At 36.1% G+C, this 23,692-nt stretch overlaps 2 protein-coding genes across 11 annotated transcripts; one reads left to right on the top strand and one right to left on the bottom strand.

Annotated features, from left to right (window-relative positions):
- The first annotated feature begins 35 nt into the window (after positions 1–35).
- Positions 36–3,256, top strand: tma16 (translation machinery associated 16 homolog). Its single transcript, XM_079614993.1, has 7 exons — positions 36–742; positions 826–935; positions 1,047–1,084; positions 1,540–1,624; positions 1,756–1,904; positions 2,669–2,711; positions 2,865–3,256. The coding sequence occupies exons 1-7, from the start codon at positions 740–742 to the stop codon at positions 3,016–3,018; spliced, it is 582 nt and encodes a 193-aa protein (XP_079471119.1). The 5' UTR covers positions 36–739; the 3' UTR covers positions 3,019–3,256.
- Positions 3,248–23,692, bottom strand: marchf1 (membrane-associated ring finger (C3HC4) 1). Of its 10 annotated transcripts, none has more exons than XM_079614987.1 (8): positions 23,564–23,692; positions 23,077–23,347; positions 12,565–12,615; positions 12,396–12,475; positions 10,550–11,224; positions 9,659–9,839; positions 7,849–7,984; positions 3,248–5,723 (listed from the first exon to the last, which is right to left on the bottom strand). In XM_079614987.1, the coding sequence occupies exons 2-8, from the start codon at positions 23,164–23,166 to the stop codon at positions 5,407–5,409; spliced, it is 1,530 nt and encodes a 509-aa protein (XP_079471113.1). In that variant the 5' UTR covers positions 23,167–23,347; positions 23,564–23,692; the 3' UTR covers positions 3,248–5,406. The 10 variants fall into 10 exon arrangements, with proteins under 10 accessions (XP_079471113.1, XP_079471112.1, XP_079471108.1 ...); XM_079614986.1 differs by having other exon boundaries at positions 23,502–23,573; XM_079614982.1 differs by having other exon boundaries at positions 7,837–7,984; positions 23,502–23,569.

Here is a 23,692-nt window from a genome sequence, read left to right as displayed (position 1 = left end):
ACACCAAGAACAGAAGACTGCCAAAACCCACGCGCGCTCTCTGCTGTGTGGACACGGATTCACAGGCGGCACGTGCAGAACGTGCCTCTTCATTTTTGTTGTTTTCCTCTTGATTTTTGATCATTTAAATTTGTTATTTCCATTAAAATATAGCATTCAGTTTAAATTAAATCTATGATATCAATAGAGAATATAGACAACATGTATTCAATGTTTGTTTGTTCTCTCTCTTTCTCTCTCTCTCTCTCTCTCTCTCTGAAAAAGTATGCAATTCTAACCTCTTTTAACGAGAAAAAACGAATTAAATTGAAACGAAAAGAAAAATGACAAAAGAAATAAGAGAAAGAAAAAATTAGCATATTATAAAGCTAAACTGTTTTTAATTGACAACAGGCATATATATAATTAATATAAAATAGTCAATTGAATCCAAAGCAAAAGCCGGCCATTCAGTCGGAAAATTATACAAACAACATTTTGATCATTTTTTTCAACAGAGTTCCAACATCATAAATTAATTTCGCAAGTGTGTATAAATAAATAGCAACACAAAACAACATTGACCATTTTCATTGTGTGAATAAAGAATCTTGATATATATGAAATTATATAAGCGGAACTCGTGGCAAATGTATGTAATACACGGAACAAAAAATACTGTCGAACCGTTTCAGTGGTCCGTCCCTTAAACCTTCCCCCATACGTCACACGTGTGATAAACATTCATACATCAGTTAATATGGTAAGTTTTTTGTTAAGCCTTTTGTTTAAATAAGAACTACATTTTTAGAACTGTTTGTTTAACAATTAGTATCCTCATTTCAGCCGAAAGCAGTGAAAGGTAAGGGACAGGTGGAGAAGAAGGCTATTCACCCATACAGCAGGAAAGCTGGATATCTGGCAAGAGCTGCCAGCAAACAAGAGAGGAAAGAAAAGTACGTGTATTTCATTTAAAGGGAAATAAAATAAATAAATGATATTGCCAAGGTACATTTTTATACTGTTACATACACCTGTAAATGTAATATTTGTTTAACTACTTCTAGGTCAAAGGGTGAGAAGGCACAGCGTCTTAATTTGATCGGTAAGTAACGTTAGGCTCTTTTTTTGTACTGCCTTTGTGTAAGCAAGGGATTTAAAAGCTTGATTTGCGAAAGGACATTGAACATTTTGTCATCAATGTTACCCCGTTCTAAGAACGTTTTGCTAACGTTCCCATTAAGCTATGATAAAATTATTTCTGGCATTTCAGATTATTTCTAAGTCTAGGAACTTTCAAAACGTCCAGTTTTTTTTTCTTGGTCATGTGAATATCAGAGATAAAGTCATTTTTCCGTTACTTTTAAATGCTCCATGAATGATGTATAAATAACGTGTTGTGCTAACGTTCAGAGAACGTAATTAAAGACCAGATCATTTTGAACGGAAGTACTGGAAGAACGTTTGTTCATAACTTTGACAAGAGAACCTTGTCAGAACGTTAGCCAAAGTTCTGTGAACGTACCGTTAGATCTTCACGTCTTCACTCATTTTCTACAGGTGAAAAACTTTTGTGGTTCCAAAGCCAACTGGACCCTGACAAGTTAGAATACACCAAACGTGATGCTTGTGAAATAATTGAGAGGTACAACTACTCCCAATCAAACATGCTGTTATAACTTGTGTAACATTCATAAACAGCACTGTCTTCGGTTTAGAAATGTCAGCTGTACTGTGAGAATAATCTTGGTTTATATAAGATATCCTCCTCCTCAGGTACCTTCACCGGTTTGATGGAGAACTGGAGCAGATTGAGTTAGCGAACAGTATTAAAGGACGACAGGGTCGTCAGCATGGATCTAGAGAAGCTATCGTCAATCAAACAGTAGAGCGAGAGAGAGCTCAATATGAAGGCAGTGGCTTTGGTGAGTTTTCTACATTCTCCTGAACTTTTGTGAAGGTCTCTTATCTTTGTTTCTTGCCTTACAAGACTTTTGAAATCAATGTTAAAACGGCTTGAATAAAATTATTTCTTGCATTAGTTGTACACTATTTCTCAAAAACAAGTTTAAAATGTTTAGTATAAAATTGACGGGAAAAAATCATGCTAATAATGCACGTTTAAGGTCAGTACTTCTGAGCAAAGATGTGCATTCTCAAGCCATGCATAAAGTCAACCCTTTTTTTTTTTTAAGTCGGACTATCCGAGTGAAATGACTTTTCAAACAAGAAAAAATGTAGGATCGTTGGATGTTAACTCAAGCCAGTAAACGCATCATCATAGAAGAGATGAGAAAAAATGTACTGCAAGAGTGAGACTGTTATTTTGATTAAAGATTACGAGGGATTCAAAAAATAAGAAATTGTATTAAATCCTTAATAAATCCTTGGGACTGGGAGCAGAAGTGGCAGTGTGCCCTGTGCCGATTCTTGTTTATTTTTAATTTAAAGATTATGATGGAACATGGGGGGAAAAAAGATCTGCATTGATAAATTATAATAAATGCTGCAAAATTCCATAAAAAAAAAAGTAAGAATTGTAAATGTTGATTTCATGGTGACTAACTTTTATTGCCATCCTGTATGCATCTTGTGCTTGTAACGTAAAAAAAAAGTCTTTATTAACCTTTGGCAACATCATGCTCTAGTATAGTGGTTAAAAAACGTCTTTCTTTTTTTTCCTTTACAGAAATCCCTGACATTATCAATTCTAAGCATCTGAAAATATTCAGGTAGTTATTACTTAAAACATTCTTTTTGTTAAACACTTTTATAGCAAGTCATCAGATTTAAAGAATTTCTGGAACAAAGCTATCTATGTAAAGTCCCATCCAGACAGTAACCGTGTCAAAATCGTCTAACTTGAAGCCGCATTTGTTTAACAGAGAGTGGAGCGGTGACCTCAAGAAACTTCCCAACATTAAGATGAGAAAGGTTTCAGCCAAACGCTCTGACATCACATCGTCTGCAGTTTCACAAGATAAACACACGGAGGAAGAGAATGAGGAAGATGCATCTCTGGATTCCATAGTACTGTGAAATCCTGCAGCTCTACTACAGTACAGGTTACTGTAGAGTAATGGACTACTTGCTGTGTGCAAGGACAGAAAGAGCAAGACCTTGCGTTTTGTGCTGCTAGTGCTTTTTACTAGTAGCCATAGTGTGTTGGGTCTCTTGCAAAAATGTATTGTCCGGGAAGGCCTGGAAGGGAGTTACTCAAGTAACACAATACTATTAATACATAAATAAACAGACTTTGAAACAGTTTGATACATTCACTGGTTTATTGCACTGACTGATTTTTGCATGTTTCTTTTATAATGTGCATTTTAGTTGTGAACACTGATGTCCCATATATATATATCTTTTTTTAAATTAATTTTTAAATATGAAGATCATCACTACAGAAAATCACAAAATACAAAAATGTAAAATTTGTTGAATTCATTCTCAGCAAAACATGATCACCTCCAAACTGGCATATTAACAAATCTCTTCCTTGCAAATAAATGACCGCTGTTCTCCTCCATACGCTTCAAACCCCCCCCCCCCCCAACCCCCCCCCCCCCCCCCCCCAAAAAAAAAGAAAGCTGCATAAGTTTTTAAAAAGAACAAAGTTAACATAAAAGAGAAAAAACTATCCAGTGGCTCAGTAAATGATGCATGGAGGAAAACAAATCCTAGTTTACATAAGTAAACATTTCTCATAGATTGTGCTATTTTTAGACAGAAAAACATGTAAATTGCACACAATGACTTTTTTTGGCAAGTCAGATAAAGCAAGAATGAGTAACACTTCGTTTTCAGTGTCTTTGTTACATGTACTTACTATAGTAATAACAGTCATTTTATTAATAATTACATGCAACTAACCCTGAACCAAATCATACTCTTAAGCCTAACCCTATAGTTTATTTAATGTTACTTAGATGTATTAAATGAGACTATAAACCTTGATCTAATGTGTAACCTAAGAATGTGTCTCATATCATCTTGTCCCTGAATTGCTTGTATCCACTGCATTTTTATGATAGCTTATTTTATTCAATTGACTAGAGTAAAATACATTTCATTTTCTACTTTTTTAGAAGATAAAAAAAGTACAATTTGCTTTCTATAAACAAAAATGTATCTTAATTTCACCCATAGAATACAATTGAAAGGAAACTGTTAGGTAAATGAATGGACGGTCCCTCCCTTGCCAACTGTAAACAAACTATAAAACCATAAACAAAATAAATATATCAAGGAAAAAATAATACACAATATGTCACAGAATCGGTCAACAATTTACAACCGGTCTTTACACAGATCACTGAAAAAGTAAATGATAAAAGAATACAAGCTATTTATCAATGCATGTCTGTTTGTAACATATCTTTGGTTCATTTAGGTTCTTGAATTGAACTCTCTTCCTCTGTAAGGTGACTCCCTGATCCAAGAATTCAACAGCTGGAGGAAAGACAACTGAGGTGAGAGACAAAGTTAAAGAGGATTGGTTTAAGACCGGCTCCTTGACTTGAATAATCAACAGAGTAACTGCCATGTTCACCTCTGGTTCTCGGTCACATTTAGAGTTCTCGCTAATCTACGGTGCAGGAGAGAACACTTCAGAACAAGGTACGAATATAAGAAGTTCTTCCTTATTTTGATTGAATCTAACCAGTAATCGTATAGGTTATAGGACATGGCTTTTTATTCAGCTTAGGACACATTTCTCAATACGTAAGTCACTTTTTCAAAAGTCTTCACACAGTACAGCACAACAGCATCTATGTGGGCTGAACGTTGGACCGTTTATCATTGCTTTGGCACAGAAAGCCTTTTAAACAGTAGATACCTGTCATTCTTGTATTTTTCAATTTTACTAAATAATTTTTTTTTAGGTTTTTGTTAAATGAGTGACAGTGTGTTTGAAGAGTGTCTTGATTGAGACGTGTGTGAAGTGCTTTGGTAGTTTTAGTGCAGTTTGAACGTTAAATGAACTGCTCTGCCAAGCTGAAATTTGGTTAAGGAGAACTGTGAAGAGTTTTGAAAAAGAGACCAAAGTATTGAGAAATGTGTCAGTTGTAAAAAAAAAAACTGTAATGACATATGACTGCGGACTCGCAAAAAACATGAGGGATGTTCAAGCTTGAATGGCTCACATGGTAGGGAAATCCTTTATTATACTATTTAATTATGGATTGGGGGTATGATTATATGTGATAATCTTTTTACACCATGTCATAACAAATGACATCATTGCACACAATTAATCTTTTAATTTCATATACATCTATGAAATCTTATATAAGGTTATCCACCTACAGGGAAAATAAAAAGTGCTTTTGTTATTTTATGTAAATCACATCACTTTGGTCAAATACACCTAGAGGAGCCCTTTACTAGACTTTTCTGAGGTTTCAGGGCACCAAGCATCCATGATCAAACAGGAGCCACCTCCGCACCTCCTGTGTTTGTTTGTGTCTGCGGTACGGGAACCTCCACTGCCCCGTGCGTGCCGTTGCTCTGGGTGACCGGGGGCGGCCTGTTCTCTCCGTTGCGGACGGTTTCGGGGCAGTTCTGTACAAAGATGATCCTGTTGAAAGCCTTTAGCTTCCTCCAGAGCTGCAGATAGACTTTGCACTGAATGTACATGAAGATGAGTCCTCCAAAAAAGCCAACGGCCACCACGATGAGCTTAGTCCAGAACGGCCACTCCAGCACCCCTACGGCATTGAGAGGGGACAAACGCACCAACGCTGTGTGTGCAATGAGAGTATGAGCATGGCATTACAGCACTATATCACCATTCAGCTACTCTAAAGTAGAATCACATCCCACACTGTTACACTGGGGTTTCAACTGACACATTCAAGCATAACAGCACTATATCATTGCATTAACAGGGACACTAAGTCATTTAGGGCTTTATTATTCCTTGGCTCTCAGGCTGCGTTCAGACTGTCAGTCCAAATCCGATTTTTGTGCATATCTGATTGAAATCTGATCAGATTTAGCAAGTGTGAACGGCAAAAAAAATCACATGTAATGCGATTTTTACAAATCCGTTTAGAGCTACATTCTACGCATTTCTGGAAACCCGTTTCAGTCTGAATGCTGTGATCGGATTTCAAATGGTTTATGTGTCTTTCTTACGCCACGTAAAATGTAAACGACAAACGTTGTTAAAGAAAACATGCTGAAAGTTGCTGCAGAAACAAGGTTGTGTTGTTGCAAAGTGCCGGACGAGCAGAAAATGACAATATAACGGAGATATGTTCGGAGGTCGGCAGAGACGATAGCATGTAATAAAGCCATGCAAACCTGCCTCCTACGGCTGTGCCGCTGCCTCAGAAGACGCAGTAGTCGGCGACACATTGTCATGTTGTAAATAAGACAACATCTGTATTGAAAACCCCTCCATGTTGTGGTTGTTGTTTTTGGCGTATACCTACCAACGCAACATCATTGCCATTGAAACCATTGCAGATATTTCGGAAAACGAAAGAGAGGCATGGGCACACGAATCAGATCTGCGATACACAATGAAGACGTCAATTATTTTAGATCAAATTCCAATCGGATACACAAATAATCGGATTTGGAATGACGTAGCCCAGTTGTTTTGACCTTTAAACAGAAACTTTGGCCCAGATTAATTAATTTTCTCGTTTATATGTCATTGCTGCTTTTTTTTTTTAAATGCATAATTTACATTTAGTCCAAATGACATTTTAGCCATTTTGGTGCTCTAGAAAGGCGATATACAAATTACATATTATTATAGTAGTAATATTCCATGGTTATTTTAGTATTATTTAAATACTATTATAGTATTTATTCATATTTTTAATTGGCTTTTTTTATTTTAAGTTTTCATTTTAGTTTTAGTTTAAATTAGAGATGCACGATATATCTGCCTCCATATCGGTGTCGGTCGATATATATAATTTTTTTATGTCATTATCGGCCCAATGAGAAAATTTTGCCGATATATTAAAGCCGGTAAATAGTGGATTATTTCCTTCAGCTGAGACACTTCAGATGTGCTCTGTTCGCCATGATGGTTTTGAATTGCTTAAAATATGATTGGAATCACTTCAAAAAAGGAAAATACAGTGCAACATGTGCAGCGCAAGTCTGTCATATAGGCTACAATAAATTATAATGAGAACATTATAATTGTGTGCTTGGGACATGGCTTTTAATGGTGAGACTTTTGTTTTTGTAATCAGACTCTCGGTTATTGGCTTTCAAACACAAAGAACTATCGGTATCGGCCAACATTTTCATATCGGTGCATCCCTAGTTTAAGTATATATATATAGCTTTAGTTTTAGTAAGTTTTGTACTTCAACTTCTTTCAGTTAGTTGTCAAGGCAAAGTTTTTTTTCAACTTATTTCAACTACTTTTTCAAGTTGTATTTATATTTTATTTGACTAACATTTTTCAATTTCAATTACCGAAAACAAGTTTGACTTTTTTCCCCCCCCATTTTATCTGAGTTTACATCATTTTAAGCCTATTTTGTCAAAAGTACTGATCATTCAGAGTAAAAAATTAAAACTGACTTAAAATAAGATTAATCGAAGCTACTTTACAACACTGCATTTCACCACTTTATAATCACTAATATTTAGATGCTGATTGTTCAATACAACATTCCAGCTGTACTAAGCTAAATTACATAGTAACCTGAATAACACTGCATTGCACCTCATGTCCTCAGGCAAACATATAAAAATATGAACTATTGTGTAGTTTTATAAAATCACTAAGTCAAATTCCTCGTATGTGTAAACATACATGGCAATAAAGCTCATTCTGTTTCTGATTATTATTGTGTAAGTTGTGGGTGTGACTGTGACTACCATTGCTCTTGCCTTGTCGGATCTCTTCAGTCGAGCGGTCAATCAGAACGTAGAGTGACCAGATGACACACACCACAGCCGCCAGGTGAAAGGCCACAGAGCAGAAGATCTTCCGTCGCTCGCTCTTCGACATCTGTAGCTTCTCCCACTAAAGAAGAGACTTCAATTAATGTTATTCTTCTTTCCTTCCTGTAATCATTTTTTTAGCCACCATGTGGCAGCATTGGGATGTGTGTTCTGACCTTCACAATATTTACATATTCAGACAAATCTGCACAATAACCCTTGAGTTTATTTAATTAGCAGTGTTTGCTAAGGCAAGCATCACTATTATTACTGCTTATACCAAGGGATTTTTTTTTTTAAATAAACAAACCCCCTAACCTTTAAACGTTGGTGTGTAACTCGCTAATCATTTGTGCTGTAGGCATAAATGAGCTTGTTTTCTTTGTTAAATTGTTGCTTTTTTGTTCTATAAATATGCTTAAAAATTATGAAAGTCACAAAGAGATTGTACTGCCATACACACCCAAATGACACACTATCTACATATGCACTATACACTCAACCGTGTATAGTGTATGAATTTTGTATGATTATTTTGTCATTAAACATTGGAGTCTGATGGCACATGTCGCTATGGAAACACAGCACAGTATGGTGTGATGGTCAAGCTTGGGAAACAGGCACGATAGTGTAAATTATATGGGCTTTTCAATTATATTTGTTCAATGATATTTTGTAGTTCTGAAATTTTGTAGTGTCCACTGGAAGAGGTCTTTAACATTTTTCAAGCCAAAGACCAATTGACAGATGACTATTACATATTGCGTTAAGTTTGCATTTTAAGCCTGGCCTATGATAACATGCTTATATTACCATATTCATTTATTTATATATTATGATGCTTACATGATACACCATTAAAATGATCATTAATGATGTACAGAATTAATCCGCTTGTTAAGTCGTGATGTAAAGAATACTGTTTACGGGTATTGCAATAGCTGTTTATGAGCACTATTTATTCATATTACACATTTAAGCTAAGCATTTGTCTACGTGCTCACAGCATCCCGGACACAAATATTTAAATTTATAAAAGATGAATCACAGTCTGGCCATCTGGGATTTCGGTATGGAAATGAATGTTAGGATCATGATTTTTCTGTAGTATCATTACTAGCATCACTACTCACAAGATCCTTCAGAAATCATTCTGAAATGCTGATTCGATGCTCAAGAAACATTTCTTATTATTATCAATGTTGAATATTATGGATTTTTTTGGATTATTTGATAAACAAAAAGTTAAAAGAAAATATTTAAGCATTTATTTTAAAATAGAAATCTTTTGCAAAATTATAAATGTATTCACTGTCAATTGTGATTCATTTAATGTGTCGTTTCTGAAGAAAAATAATCTGTATTTTAACGTGGGAGGGAATTTTGCTTGACTTTAGCTTCACTGTATTTTTGTTGAATGCATACTATTTATTTTGCAACTGAAGCCAGGCTTCTATATTTGATGACTGGACGATCTCTCAAAGGGGAGGGACAACTTTACAACCAAGGCAATCATTGAAATTCAAAGGCAGTCACACAGCTAATTGAAATAAGCTAATCTTGTTTCTTGTATATTGTAATATATGAAAATATATTACAATATATGTAATATATGTACAATATATGAAAAAGTACATTTCTGAACAATTATTTTCACTGTTTAGTAGTATATATTCTCCACTCTTTAAAAACACCACGTGTTTGTTCAATAAAACAGGGTCCGAGCTGTTCATAGACTTGCGTATGTGTGTGTTACCTTGCGCAAAGGTTTGAGGTGTGTCTCCATGATGAAGTCATATTTGCACAGCTCGCAGCAGCGTGTATCGGAACTGTTGATCCACTGGTGCAGGCAGGTCTGGTGCACAAAACGCATACTTCCTGTACAGTGGCAGGGGGTGATGAGTGGACAGTCTTCATCGCCTTCACAGTGACAGATCCTGCACAAGCAAAAACAGATCAACCTCTCGCTCCTTCAGCCTCTCTTTTACATCCATCTCAACTTCATTTCAATCTTTCAATTTAGAAATACTTGACTAGCATGATTGTGTTTACATATTGCCAAAGCATTATACACAGAACAAGTAATTGCAAGAAAAGGAAATATATATAACAATAATAAATAACAAACAAAATAAAACATAAGAATGGTATTAAAATAAAGTGCTAAGTAATGAATGGAAATAAGATAAAACACCCAGATATGATCATCCTCATGTGAGGCACCCTCACCCTAAAATTTAAAATGGATCCATTTTTTTTAATAAACACGTCGTTTATACACTGAAAAAAGTATACAATGAATCTAAAATTGGTTTAGATTATAATAATTACATTATTATATATTTTTCTTCTCAATATAGTAATTTACTGATTCATTATTTGTTCATTTCATTTCAATCTATTTTTATTTATTTATATTAGTAAAACAATTATTCAATTTAATGTAATCTATTTAATAGATTAATAACTAACAACTTGTTTTATTTTAATCACATTTTTTATTAATTTAATCTAATTAAATTATTTACTTATGTCTTTTTTTTACACAGGACTTTTCCATGGACCCCCTGTCACATGGATGGCCTTTGATTGTATTGATCAAGGCAGTAGTTTTCTGAGAGTGCAGCTTTCTCTTCCTCTTTCTCACCTGCACACCTCTTGTTCATCATCAGTGGATGCTTGTTGCGTGGCGCCATTTTGATTGGTGGGATTAGTGCATTTACAGGGGGATGGGACAGACATATCTGGATCCCCTGAATCTCGCTCCTCATATGTCTTTGTAATAGGCTCCTTCTCCTCCTCACTTCCACTCCTACTAGTACCATGTTCACTCCCTTTCCTGTAATTGGCTGCCTGGCTTTGGCCCCCTCGCTCCTCCCTTTTTGACAACAACTTTTTGTGGGCGTTGGTGTCGGGATCCTTGCACAGAGGCGGCTGGTTCTCTTTTTGTCCCTCGTCAGAGTTGACAGACATGAGCTCAATGCCGTCCTGTTCCTCACGGGGATGCGTTTGCGTGTGACGGCTGCCACTGCGTCTCCGTCTCGCTTTCTCGCGGCTCCAAGAACGAGCTTCTCTACTGCGTTGCTCGTCTTCTGAGGATGACTCAGAGTGTGTGTGCACTTGCTTATGCGATCGGGAATGTCTCGTCTGGCCCACGCACTCCTTGGCACACCCAACAGACCCGGTGCTCTCCCGTCGCCGTCGAACACGACGCTTGACTTGCCGCTTCGTGGTGGGGGCGGGATCCGAGACCGGGTTTATGGGCATGACGGGTGTAGTCTGATCTGAGCCATCTACATCAAGTTTAGCGTGACCACTAGAGCTGCACAACACACACACAAACACACATACATAAAAAAACAAAAGGGATGAAGAAGACAGAGAGCATGAAATGATTGACACGAAAACATAATGGACAAATAAAAAGAGAATTTCTAAATCTGTGGATTTTTTCCCCCTCTCATTGGCCTGATTTTATTTCTCCTTGCAACGCACTCTTCAATAAATATTTTTAATACAGAACCCCAGAAAATAAATGTGGCATTCCAAACACAATGTAAGTTCCTTTACAGGTATGCATTCATAAACTATGAGTACAAGACTACAATATTTTTCTATTTTGCATCATAATGTAATTTAAGTCAAAATGTTTTACAAACTACATCATTCTATTTTGCATTCGTAATTTAAAGGTGGGGTATGTAATTCTCTTTTTTGGCCATTTTTTCAAAATCACTTAAAATCCTATTCCTAACCCACTTACAGCCACTGAGTTAGAAGCACTGAAATAAAAATTAAGCAATTTAATCATCTGTGGAACGGGCAGGACTCGAAAAACTCCAGCCAATCATTTCCAAGACCACCTAGAATCATTGGACAGTAAGTGCGTCAATCAATCGGTCGTACCATCCCCCCTCCCCCCATCCATGTCCATGTTCTTTGAATGGGTGGAGTCAAAGGAAAGAAGGTAGGACCATTTGAGTTGTGTATTTTCAAAATCTGCCAGCCGTTTTGCAAATCACATACCCCACCTTTAATTAATTAAAAATGGTTTTATAAATTATAATATTCTATTTTGCATTCATAATTTAATTTAATACTAAACGTTTTATAAATATTATTATATTTTAAATTTTATTTAATTAATTTATAAGTCCTGAAATTATATTATTTTATTACAAATGATATTATCAGAAAACATTTGCTTACAAAAAACAAATTTGATTAGTGACCAAGAAATATTGCAGAATGCTAAATATTTATATTCATTGTTCAAAATCCTTTATTTGTCTGCTTATTTTATGGTTTAAATAGAAAAAAGATGAATTGCAAACTTGTGGTCTCAGACCTTTTAGACTACACTGCATTTACATTCAAAGACACTGACATTCATTATGACTAATTTCATAAAATCACATGATGTGCAAACATGTAGATGAGCAAAGCACCAATCATAAACATCCTATGGCAACGGTCTATGACCCCACACACACCTGCATATGTCCTGGGAGGACGCAGTAACTGATGTCTGAGAGACGCTGTTCAGAGCGGCTCCTTGAGTGGAACTGCTGGCCTGAAATAGAAAGTGACAAAAGTGCAAAATAATATACACTTATACAATATACACTGCCATTTGGGTTCCTTTGAATAATGATGTGATACCTTAGATATATTGCTGGATCGACTTCCTGATCGCCCAGGTGCCTTCTCACCCTGATGGAAACGAAGAGGATTAATCAAATGCGCGCTCTCTCTCATCCACATTGAGGCCAAACCTTTACAGTCGTACTACAAAATACTTTCTCCTATCTCAACTTACAGTGCACAATCAACTATGACCCCTGTGGCACTTTCACATTTATCTTATTTGCAGATGCTTTTATACAAAGCAACTTACAAATGAGTTATGAAAACATTCTGCCACAACAACACAGGCTCAACCAATGCCATGAGTTTGTCTGTTGGTCTGTTTGAACAAATGGCAGACAGGGGGAGTATATGCAAAACCTGTTTAGTACTTTTGCAATTCAGTTTGGTGAAGCTAGTAGAGCAGAAATTACAAGCACATTACACACAAATAAAGAAAACATGGCTTTTAAAGCAGGGTTTCTGTCACATGTTTGAACAGATCTTTAATGTGACTGCAGCTTTAAGACAAACCAATCCTATTACTAAAAATAACAGTGGCATCGTAAGACCATTTACGTGCACACATATGTGTGTGTGTGTTCATGGAAACTAACGACCACAACGACTATTTTTTAGGATTGTTACAGGTTTTCCACAATTGCTAAGACTTCCCCCATTCTCTCAACTTTAAACACAAAACCAAATCTTCATACACAAAAAAAAGTTGTGCAACTGCTAAATCAAAATCAATGAGAGATTCATTCTGCCTCAGCATCACGTCTTCGTGTTGTGTCCAGCCTGAGAACCTCGTCCAAATCACAGGCAATGTTGTCTCTCACCAGGCAACACTCTCCACACCTTGCTCTTTCTCGTCCTCATCCTCTTCCTCCACGTCCACCACCTCTAACACATAGGCTGCGTCCGAAATCGCATACTCTCTTGAGTAGGTACTTATTTTGAGTAAGTCATTACTTTACGACCGCTAAAAAAGTATGTTCTATATAATATGAATGTGAGTAGTATGAATGTAATCTGGATGTACTACATTCGCGATGCTGTTATTACCAGCGTCAGTTACATCGCTTCACTGCCATTCACAAATCCTCTCCCTTGGCCTCATGGGATAGTAAAGTGTCCATCAAATGCACTCTTCAGATTCTTGCCGGAAGAAGTAGGTCACCAGGGTAATTTTTGCGTGCTCTTTTATGAGAAACTGTAAATTCGGACATACTACTTTTGTCATATGCTGTTTTTAGCCAACTATATAGTATACGATTTCAGATGCAGCCAAACTCTTCATCCTCTCACAATTGGTTTGATCACATCATTAGAAACAAGTGTGAACAATTTTGAGTCGTTTTGTGTAAACGATGACAACCATGTTGTAGCTCTGTTTAACTTTTGCCAGTTGTGTTTACCGTTTTACCATACAAGCGCTGAAGCGCATCACAGTACAAAATGTGTTTTAGTGAGTGAGAATGTGTTTTGCAAAAAGAGTGCATGAGGTGTTTAACTGCCTGAACTTGTTCAAGGTTTTGCAGAAAGAGTGAATTATTTGAGGAATGTTAAATCGACAATGTTTAGGCCTTTGAGAATTTGGTTCAGAGAATGAGGTTTAGTGTCGTAGCAATCGAGAAAAGCAGTAAGAAAAAAGAAGAGGGAATCATTCAGGTCTTCATTCATTCAATTTTATAGACCTCTGTTTAAAGTCACCATGGAAACATATATAAGTCTTTCTTAAGGCACATTCCTGGTCTGATTGTGGACGATTAATCAGAGCATGTTATTCCCCAAAAATGTTTTTGTAATCTTCAATCAAAATGAAAACTTGCTCATCCTCTGAACTGGTCGTACAAGCTATTATATTACAGCATATCAAAAATAAATGCAAACTAAATGTCTTGAAAAAAAAAAATATTGTAAGATATTACAAATTAAAATGTATTTTCAGTGTTGAAACTTCATAAATGTCTTTACTGTCACTTTTGATCAATGTAATGCATCTTGAAAATTGGTCATTTAAAAACTGAAACTAATTTCTTAAAAAAAAAAAAAATCTCACAATCCTTAAACTGGTATGGTAGTGTAATGGTAGTGTATAAACGAAGACCTTCTGCACAGTTCTGGTTTGGCTACAATGAGTTTAGAAATCAATGACCTTTGATTTTTTATTTTTTTTTAAATGCTGAATGCTTTGTTTTACCAGGCGCTTTTGAAAACCAAGCTTTATTAGCGTTTATTGCCTCCATGTGCCTCAGGCAGAGCTGATTCCTCTTGGGCTTTTGGTGGGTCCACCTTTGTCTCTAGTCCACACCTGGCCCATTATTAAACATTTTTCTTTCAAGCTAACATACAAGAGCGCACACACACACACACACACACACACACACACACACACACACACACACACACACACACACACACACACACACACACACACACACACACACACACACACACACACACACACTTTCAATTTGTTGTTCCAGTACTTTGCTCTCTTTTTGTATAAAAAAAGAAAACGTCTATTGTTTAGCTGATGTTAGTAAGGCTTGAGCTTTGTTCTCTCTCGACACTATATCGCTCTGAATTATTGATGTGAAAGTCAACAGACACCAACATCTGATCAGCTCATAAATATTTAATTCACCCGCAGGGTTATTTTTTAGCGAGCATGCGGGTGCAAATGTATCCTTTGAGGGAAAATTATATTATAAACATGTTCTCTGATTGCTTGACATCAGTCAAACATGATGATCATGTTTGCGTTCACACCTGAACTCCAAACACGGCAATTCACCAAAAACAGAAGTCTGTGATCGAAGGTCAGCGATTTCAACAAAAACACATTTCTCATCAAAGTGCACATTCATTTTATTGCTCTATATTGCTACTCCTTCAGCAGTTGTCTCTTATATGTGTCTTTTTAATTTTTCCTAAGGTATTTTATGGAGAACCATCTAAACTAAAGCTGACACTTAAATAAAACATAACTAAAAATTCCATTACACCCTCTGAGACTGGAAGAGCAACATCTAAGCAAATACAATTACTACTCTGGATGCTTTCCACAGGCTTTAGAATTAGATTAAAGTGGTGTGTAATGCACATAATGGATTCACTTTCTACATAAAAGCCTTAGCTTCTGTTCTGAATGATGACACTGCTTCCTCGCTGGAAAAATAGTGCTCATTCATCCTGTCTAGAATTTCTATACTCTGACCACACGTGTAATATGACCTTTTTATGGATAGTTTCTCCTTATCTATGCAGTCTGCTAATATATAATACGCTCTAAAAAATGCTGGGTTGTTTCAAACCACGTTTGGGTCAAATATGGACAAAACCAACCGTTCTTCTAACAGTTTGAATTCACAAATTACACATTTTCTGTTGCATTCAGAATAGTATATGGTTGCTTATTACAGAGATCCATTAAAACAAATGTACCTTAATAAAAATCTCATTGAGGGCTCTGACAAAGTTTCTGATATGACCTTAGTTAATGTCCCCTTAGTAAATGCTGACCATGAATCTAATAGAACATTCTAAAAATTCCCTGTAAAGGTCTAGAGTATGAAACATAAAGCCCTAATATATTTTTAGCCTTGACCCTTAAATACTATTTAGGCTCAAAGATCAAGTCAATGTTTTAAGATCAAGGTTCATAAGTCATTGCTACTGTTTGTCTCTCCAGTCAGTTCTCAAATTGAAATCGAAAGGCATGTTATATCATTGCTTATACAAAACAACAAAATCAAATAAACAAAAAGTAATTTTGATCATGTGGAAGACACAAGCAAATGCTAACGCTTTCCATGGATATGGTACAAATTGGTATTTGGTGTCCCATACGATTAGAGTCACAAATTCTTCTTCTTCTTTTTTATTGTAAGAAATAGATATTGTAAACAATATACACAACAGTTTGGGATCAGTAAGACTTAATTTCTTTCAAATAAATTAATGTTTATTCAGCAAGACATTTATGAAAAGTTTTTTGACAACTTTTACATTGTTACAAACATTTCTATTTTAAATAAATGCCCTTTTGAACTTTCATATGTTCAAACTTTTTTATCACGGTTTCCACAAAAATTAAGCAGCATAAACTATCAGCAGCCATTTTTCCAGTTTTTCAGCATCACAATCCTTCAGAAATCATTCTGATATGCTATTTTGGTGCTCAAGAAACATTTCTTATTATTATCAATCAGTTGTGCTGACTAATATTTTTGCGTAAACCGCAATAATGGATTTTTCGATGAATAGAAAGTTTTTAATGAACAGTTTTATTGAAATATAAATGTCTTTACTGTCACTTTTGATTAATGTGCCCTCAAACTTTTAAATGGTAGATACCCTATATACAGAAACAGTTACCAACTTTATCTGTGTATATATATATCGCTTTGAGTACATATGCAGATAAAGTTGGATATACATTTAGTAGGCTAGTTAGTCACTTGTTTTGCAAACTGCAATGATTAAAATGCATGACGGGATTTACAATTTCAGTAATACCACACAACCTAAGCAGTTTAACTGAAAAGTTAATTGAAAGTCATGCCATATTTATCATCAGAGCCATAGTGTGCAAACCAAAGGCAAGTGAGGTATATCATTTCTTTAAAATCATCTCCATTACATGTACAATTATGAAACAATAATCTAGAATCATACAACCAGAAACATCCAAACTGACATTCACTTACCCATAAATTCACCCCTGTATGTTCTATAAGCTACCAAACTGCCGATCAACTGCTTGCTCCAAAGGCCGATGCATTTAAGAGCTCACACATGCATGTTTATGTGCTAGACAGGGCTGGATTAGCTCGAGCTGCTTCTCTGGGGTATAATCTGTAAGTGGTTAGTCTCTGGTCGTGCATTCATTTAAATACACACGGAAATAGGCTAACACACGGTTTCAGTGTTAGATCCACTTATATTTTTCTGATGTCTGAGGTAGTTTTCTAGCCATGTCATCTGAAGTTCAGCTTTTCGGCTTCAGAACAGCTGTTATTTTAGATAAACCTGTCAGTGTTGGATCCATACAAACTTATGTATGCAGGTGCATATACAATGGTGACCATCCCTAGTGATTTGTGTTTGTTTAAGAGGCTCTGGCTCTGGCTGGCATTCAAAAGCTAACTATAGACAAAGGTGCATTATGGGATAATGAGCTGATGGGATACACCTGGTTCTCAAACTACTACTCGCACAGAATCACAAGCAAGATAGTAGCACAAAGATGCTATATTTTGCTGGTCCAGATACAAGGAGGCCTCTTTAAATGAAAGTTAATGGAGCAGATGCCTCGTGTGTTGAGTTAACTCTTTCTAGTCATCATATAATAAACAATCAAGACTCTATGATGATTAATACTACCAACAAAACTACCATGTTTTACCAATAATCTTTATAATCTTGAATTTTAAAATCACCTGCAACATGCAGAGGTGCCATATGACAAACTAATGCAGAATTTATGTATTAATATCTTTGCATCAATCACAGTACAAACCAACAGCTGCCAATAAGCATGTCGGGAGCAATGTTGACACAATATAAACAGGGCCACAACATATTCAGGGCAGGTTAACAGCCACTTTACATAATCTGCTAATTTGCTATACATATACACTGGGCACTGTATCTGAACAGCATTAGATACACACCTGATCAAAGTTATAAAATACATCTCAAACACGAAAAAATGACAGATGACACATTGTTTAGGACCTACAATAAAAACACAATGATATATGCTTAATAAAGGTATCTTCCACCATACCTTTTTATAAAAGGGCAGTTCATAAAATATTTTTGGGGCACTCTAGTGTACATTACCAGTCAAAAGTTTTGAAACGCTACGATTGTTAGTTTTCTTCTCTTGTGCTCACAAAGGTTACATTTATTCTATCCAAAATACAGAAAATACTGTGAAATAGCATTACAATTTAAAATAACTGTTTTCTATTTGAATATATTTTATTGCTGTCATGGCAAAGCTGAATTTTCAGCAGCCATTACTTCAGCCTTCAAATTCAAGCTTAATATTTGTGGAAACCTTTATTCATTTTTTCAGTATTCTTTGATGAACAGAATGTTAAAAAGAACAGCATTTATTTGAAATGGACATCTTTTAAATATATGTATATAATATATATGTCTTTACTGTTACTTTTGATCAATTGAATGCATCCTTCACAGGAATTATTTACATTAAAATACAGTAAATGAAAATAAAGTTTTACAATATTACTGTTTTAACCATCTAATTTATCCTTACTAGATAGAATTTTGTCGAAGTCACGAACTATGTGGAATCTAGTTTTAAAGAGAAAAGGTCAGGACAGCCCGTCAGGTACCATCACGGTGCCAAGAGAATGTGCTTATGTATGTGTGTTAGTGAGTGATCACAGGTGACATCTCCAGCAGAGAGCACAGTGGATTAGACGCCCACTAGAGAGAGAAAGAGCAGCTAATTCACAGAAATGGAACACGTGAAATGCACATCACACGCAACAGTACACCTAACAACATATGGAAGGTCTGAGAGTCTCCATATTAATTAAATCGTATTATAAAGAAAGTAATAACTAACGTGTTTGCTCAGTGCTCAGTTTCTTGGTAGGTGATAATGCTTTCAAGAATTCAGATCGCTGCATCTTTATTACAGTGCCTGTAATATTTATATTTACATAATTAGGCATCACTGTTACTTTATCTCATGTTTAGGGTTAAGGATTTGCATAAACCTCTAACCTTAAGCAGTAAAGTTCAGCACATTCCTCATCCTACACCATGTGCTACTGACATGAATGATAGATACAAAAAACTGATCAGTGCTGTGTAGAGATGTACTAATATTTTTCAGGATAAAAAAAAAAAACTTAATCTTATGACTCAGGTCCGTACTTAAATATATATAGGGGCCAGAATATCATAGAGACTTGCTCTTTTGACTTAGGATCAGTAAGCAGCCACCTAGAAACCACACAGAATGCCATATCAACTTGAATGCAATGACATAAAAACCATAACAACACACTAGACCTGTGATGGCAACTTTTGCACAGGAAGATAATTGTGGTTTGCTATTGCTGTGATCTAATGTAAGTACAGGTTGTCATGCCCTCACGCCAGTAAACACATCATCAGAGAAGAGAAGAGAAGAGAAGAGAAGAGAAGAGAAGAGAAGAGAAGAGAAGAGAAGAGAAGAGAAGAGAAGAGAAGAGAAGAGAAGAGAAGAGAAAAGAAGAGAGTTGTTGCAAGTTATTTTGATTACAGAATACGAGGGCACATCAATTAATTTATGAAATCAAATATATATATACTGTGCACGCAATATTCCAATATTCCTAATCCATCGAAAGGGAGCCAATTCTTAAATTCTGGATTTCGTGCAATTTTAGGCATGGCATTTCATTCAAGACATGTACATCTTTTATGTATTATGGCCTATTCATATTTTAATATATCCTTCATTACAGCCAAATGATTCAAAGGCACATTTCTAAACTCAGTAATTTCAAGTTATACAAAGTATCAAAATTGCTACATTCACTTTAAAAGTGCAGCCTTTCATTGGCATGAAAAATTATCTTTTAAAATATTTTCACAGTATCATCCATTCATGAATATGTTGGTAATTGATTCAAAGTACAGCAAAGCAATGTCCAACACGCGCACCACCAACACACAAGTGGTACAAGAGCATGTTATTAAGTTTAAGTACATCTGATGGTGAAAGACCGCTGGGTGACCACGTTTACTCAAGATACAAATAAATTTACATAGGACTGTTCAACTAGTGCACTCTCTAGGCCATCCAACAATATATTCTGATGTTTGCAACAAATCTGTCCAAAGTGTTCATTCAATGGCTAAATTATTTCTGGATAACGTGTGATTTGCATCAGGCGATCAGCAAATGGACTGTGGATGTGCATCATACATCTTACAAATGTCCTGGATATAACAAAAACTCACATAGCTAAAACAAATACATACATGCTGAAGCAATGTGATAAAAGTCAATGTCAATGAATCTGAATAGGCTGAAATATATGTAACATTTTACATATATATGTCCCTGGACCACAAAACCAGCCATAATTGGTTGGCAATAGCCAACAAAACACTGTATGGGACAAAATTATCTATTTTTCTTTTCTGCCAAAAATCATTAGGGAATTAAAGGTGCACTTGGTAACTTTTTCAACTTAATAAATCCGTTTAGAAATCATTTGGATGGTTAAATAATCTGTTCTGGTGAAAATGGTTACTTTCCCCGCTCCCCCCAGCGTTCCCAGGCGGAAAAGCAGCCTTGCAACATTGGGACTGACGTCCCGGTAAGTTGAAAATAGGAAGTCTCGTGAGAAGCGAGAACGAGCGAGAAAGAGCGAGAAACACGAACTGCTTTACGGAATACAAAATGTACATGTCAATGTTAAATGATACTGTGTATGATGTATTACCCACCTCGGTAGACATAGCTCCACACAATAAAGTTGGTGCGTCTGGGACTCATTTGTTCACCACACCGGCTCCGACCATAACAAAAGCACATGAGCAGCGGTAGAAAGGGGGAGGAGTGCGCCGGCGCGCCGCAAGTGACTTTACGACAGTGATGTGAAAAATATACGCACCGCAGCTGTAGGGGGAGCTCGTTGAGAAAATCAGCAAAGCGGTGGCTAGAGTTACCGAGTGCCGCTTTAAGTAAAGATCATGATCCATGAATATATTTTGTAAATTTCCTACCTTAAATATATATAAAAAATATTTTTGTGAGTGGATGCAGCACAATCGCCAACAGAAATGGAAACCTTTAAAGGCGATTTTCTCAATATTTTGATTTTTTGGCACCCTCAGATTTCAGATTTTCAAATAGTTGTATCTCGGCCAAATATTGTCCTATCCTAACAAACCATACATAAATCTTTTTTTAAAAAGTGACACATAAGACAGTTCTATTTATAGCAGCAATTTCTTTTCCAATACAACAGTGTCCAGCTCCTGCTCTAGGCTATATTTCTGTTTACATAAGATTGAGTCTTTTTTTAGCCTCACATCCAAAAATTACAGCAGAAAGATTTGCTTGCTTTTGGCATTTAAATCTCACAGATAATAATGCAAACTAAGTATCATATATCCAATTACAGAACAATACTCTCAACTTACAACTTGACCCCAATCTAAACAGTAACCCTAATGAAAATGTTACATTGCTCCACAGAATCCATTAAAATACCAACTAGTATTTTCAGACTATAGTAACCACATGGAAACCCATGGATGGCTAAACCTCTACCTTCAACATAACTTACTGCTATGAAACAAACTATGGTATGTGTTATGAAAACTCCACATGCATTACATATTCACATAATGGGTACTTGCCTCATTCTCTTTACTCAAGATACAAAGAAATTTGCATAGGACTGTTCAACTAGTGCACTCTCTAGGCCATCCAACAATATATTCTGATGTTTGTAACAAATCTGTCCAAAAAGTGTTCATTCAATGGCTAAATTATTTCTGGATAATGCAGCCAAAACATACTGAAGATAGCTTTAGCCAAACATTTACAAACAACCAATGAATTGCTTTACTTTTTCATGCTCTTTAGGGGGCAAGTTTATCTAAAATACATAATTGAACAGCAGTGTCAGTCATAATAAGGTGTGCAAAAAACTAACAAATTCTAATAATATTTATAATTTCTGTTCTGTACAAAATTGATACATATACTGTAACATACAATTCTGCATGTGGACTAAGTGAACTACTGAGTGTCTAAAACTAAATTCTGAATATATTATAGATTTGATGCCACAATCCTGAAAATATTTGGCAAATCAAGTGTCTCAAAAGATTGGAGCTGGTTATTTTAGGCAGCACTTCCCATTTTTGTGTGTGATTTGCATCAGGCGATCAGCGAATGGACTGTGGATGTGCATCATACATCTTAAAAATGTCCTGGATATTACAAAAATAATGGAAAGCTTATTTGTTCAGCTTTCAGATGATGTATACATCTCAATTAAAAAGAATTGACACATAAGACTGGTCTTGTGGTCCAGGGTCACAATGTGCTTTGTTTTACATCTTACAGTTCTATTTATAGCAGCCATTTATTTTCCAATACAACAGCGTCCAGCTCCTGCTCTAGGCTATATTTCTGTTTACATAAGATTGAGTCTTTTTTTAACCTCACATCTTAAAATTAAAGCAGAAGGATTTGCTTGCTTTTGGCATTTACATCTCACAGATTAATGCAAACTAAGTACCATATATCTTATTACAGAACTTACCACTTGACCCCAATCTATACAGTAAGTAACCATAATGAAAATGTTACATTGCTCCACAGAATCCATTAAAATACCAACTAGTATTTTCAGACTTTAGTAACCACATGGAAACCCATGGATGGCTATACCTCTACCTTCAACATAACTAATTGCTATGAAACAAACTATGGTATTTGTTATGAAAACTCCACATACATTACATATGCACATAATGGGTACTTGCCTCATTCTCTTTACTCTTGTCTCTAATCCGGCCGGAGCTGTTGCCGTTCTCCTTAGTGATGGGTACAACCGATATCTGATGCACAGGCATGCTAGCAGTGCTCAGGACTGCGGGATACCTCACTACCTTCAGCCCACCAAAGACAACCGACTCACATCATCCTGTGGGTCGGCATGGAAACAAAGAATATGACCCGCTCCAGAGCTCGTATCCACGCTCCTACAGACACATGCATGAAATCAGGTATCCTGGTTGAGATCTCAGACTTCAGCTGCAAAAGAGGGAAACATCCAGAGAGCTGGTCGTCACATCCCAAAAAAAAGCTTAAGCCAACCTCTCTCGTTCTACCTGTGTGATCTGTGACAAGGAGAGAGAGAGAGAGACAGACAGACAGACAGAAAGAGCTCATTTAAATTTTACTCTACCTGAGAGCTGCAGTGATCCCTAAGTTTGTGGATGTGTGTGTGTGCGCGTCTGTTAACCTGACCTGTAAACATGCTGCTGAGAGGACTTAGAGGTTATTTTAGCTCCAAATCTCCTCCCTCCAGGAGCAGTGTGGGATGGAGCTGCGAGCTAATCAGCTTACAACCCCAGGGGCTTCACACAACCTCGGCTA

Source organism: Phoxinus phoxinus (assembly GCF_949152265.1).
Source record: "Phoxinus phoxinus genome assembly, chromosome: 6".
NCBI lineage: Eukaryota > Metazoa > Chordata > Actinopteri > Cypriniformes > Leuciscidae > Phoxinus > Phoxinus phoxinus.
The sequence above is the reverse complement of the archived record's forward strand: the minus strand, read 5'-3'. Positions and strand labels throughout refer to the sequence as shown.

Bases quoted from the DNA above. Each gene is read 5' to 3' on its own strand.
- tma16 (XM_079614993.1), top strand. The intron at 1,085-1,539 runs GTAAGTAACGTT...CATTTTCTACAG, and splicing joins ACAGCGTCTTAATTTGATCG to GTGAAAAACTTTTGTGGTTC. The intron at 1,905-2,668 runs GTGAGTTTTCTA...TTTCCTTTACAG, and splicing joins ATATGAAGGCAGTGGCTTTG to AAATCCCTGACATTATCAAT.
- marchf1 (XM_079614982.1), bottom strand. From the start codon at position 23,166: ATGCCTGTGCATCAGATATCGGTTGTACCCATCACTAAGGAGAACGGC. The intron at 12,616-23,076 runs GCAAGTACCCAT...CGTTTCCATCAG, and splicing joins ACAAGAGTAAAGAGAATGAG to GGTGAGAAGGCACCTGGGCG. The intron at 12,476-12,564 runs GTATCACATCAT...TTTCTATTTCAG, and splicing joins GATCCAGCAATATATCTAAG to GCCAGCAGTTCCACTCAAGG.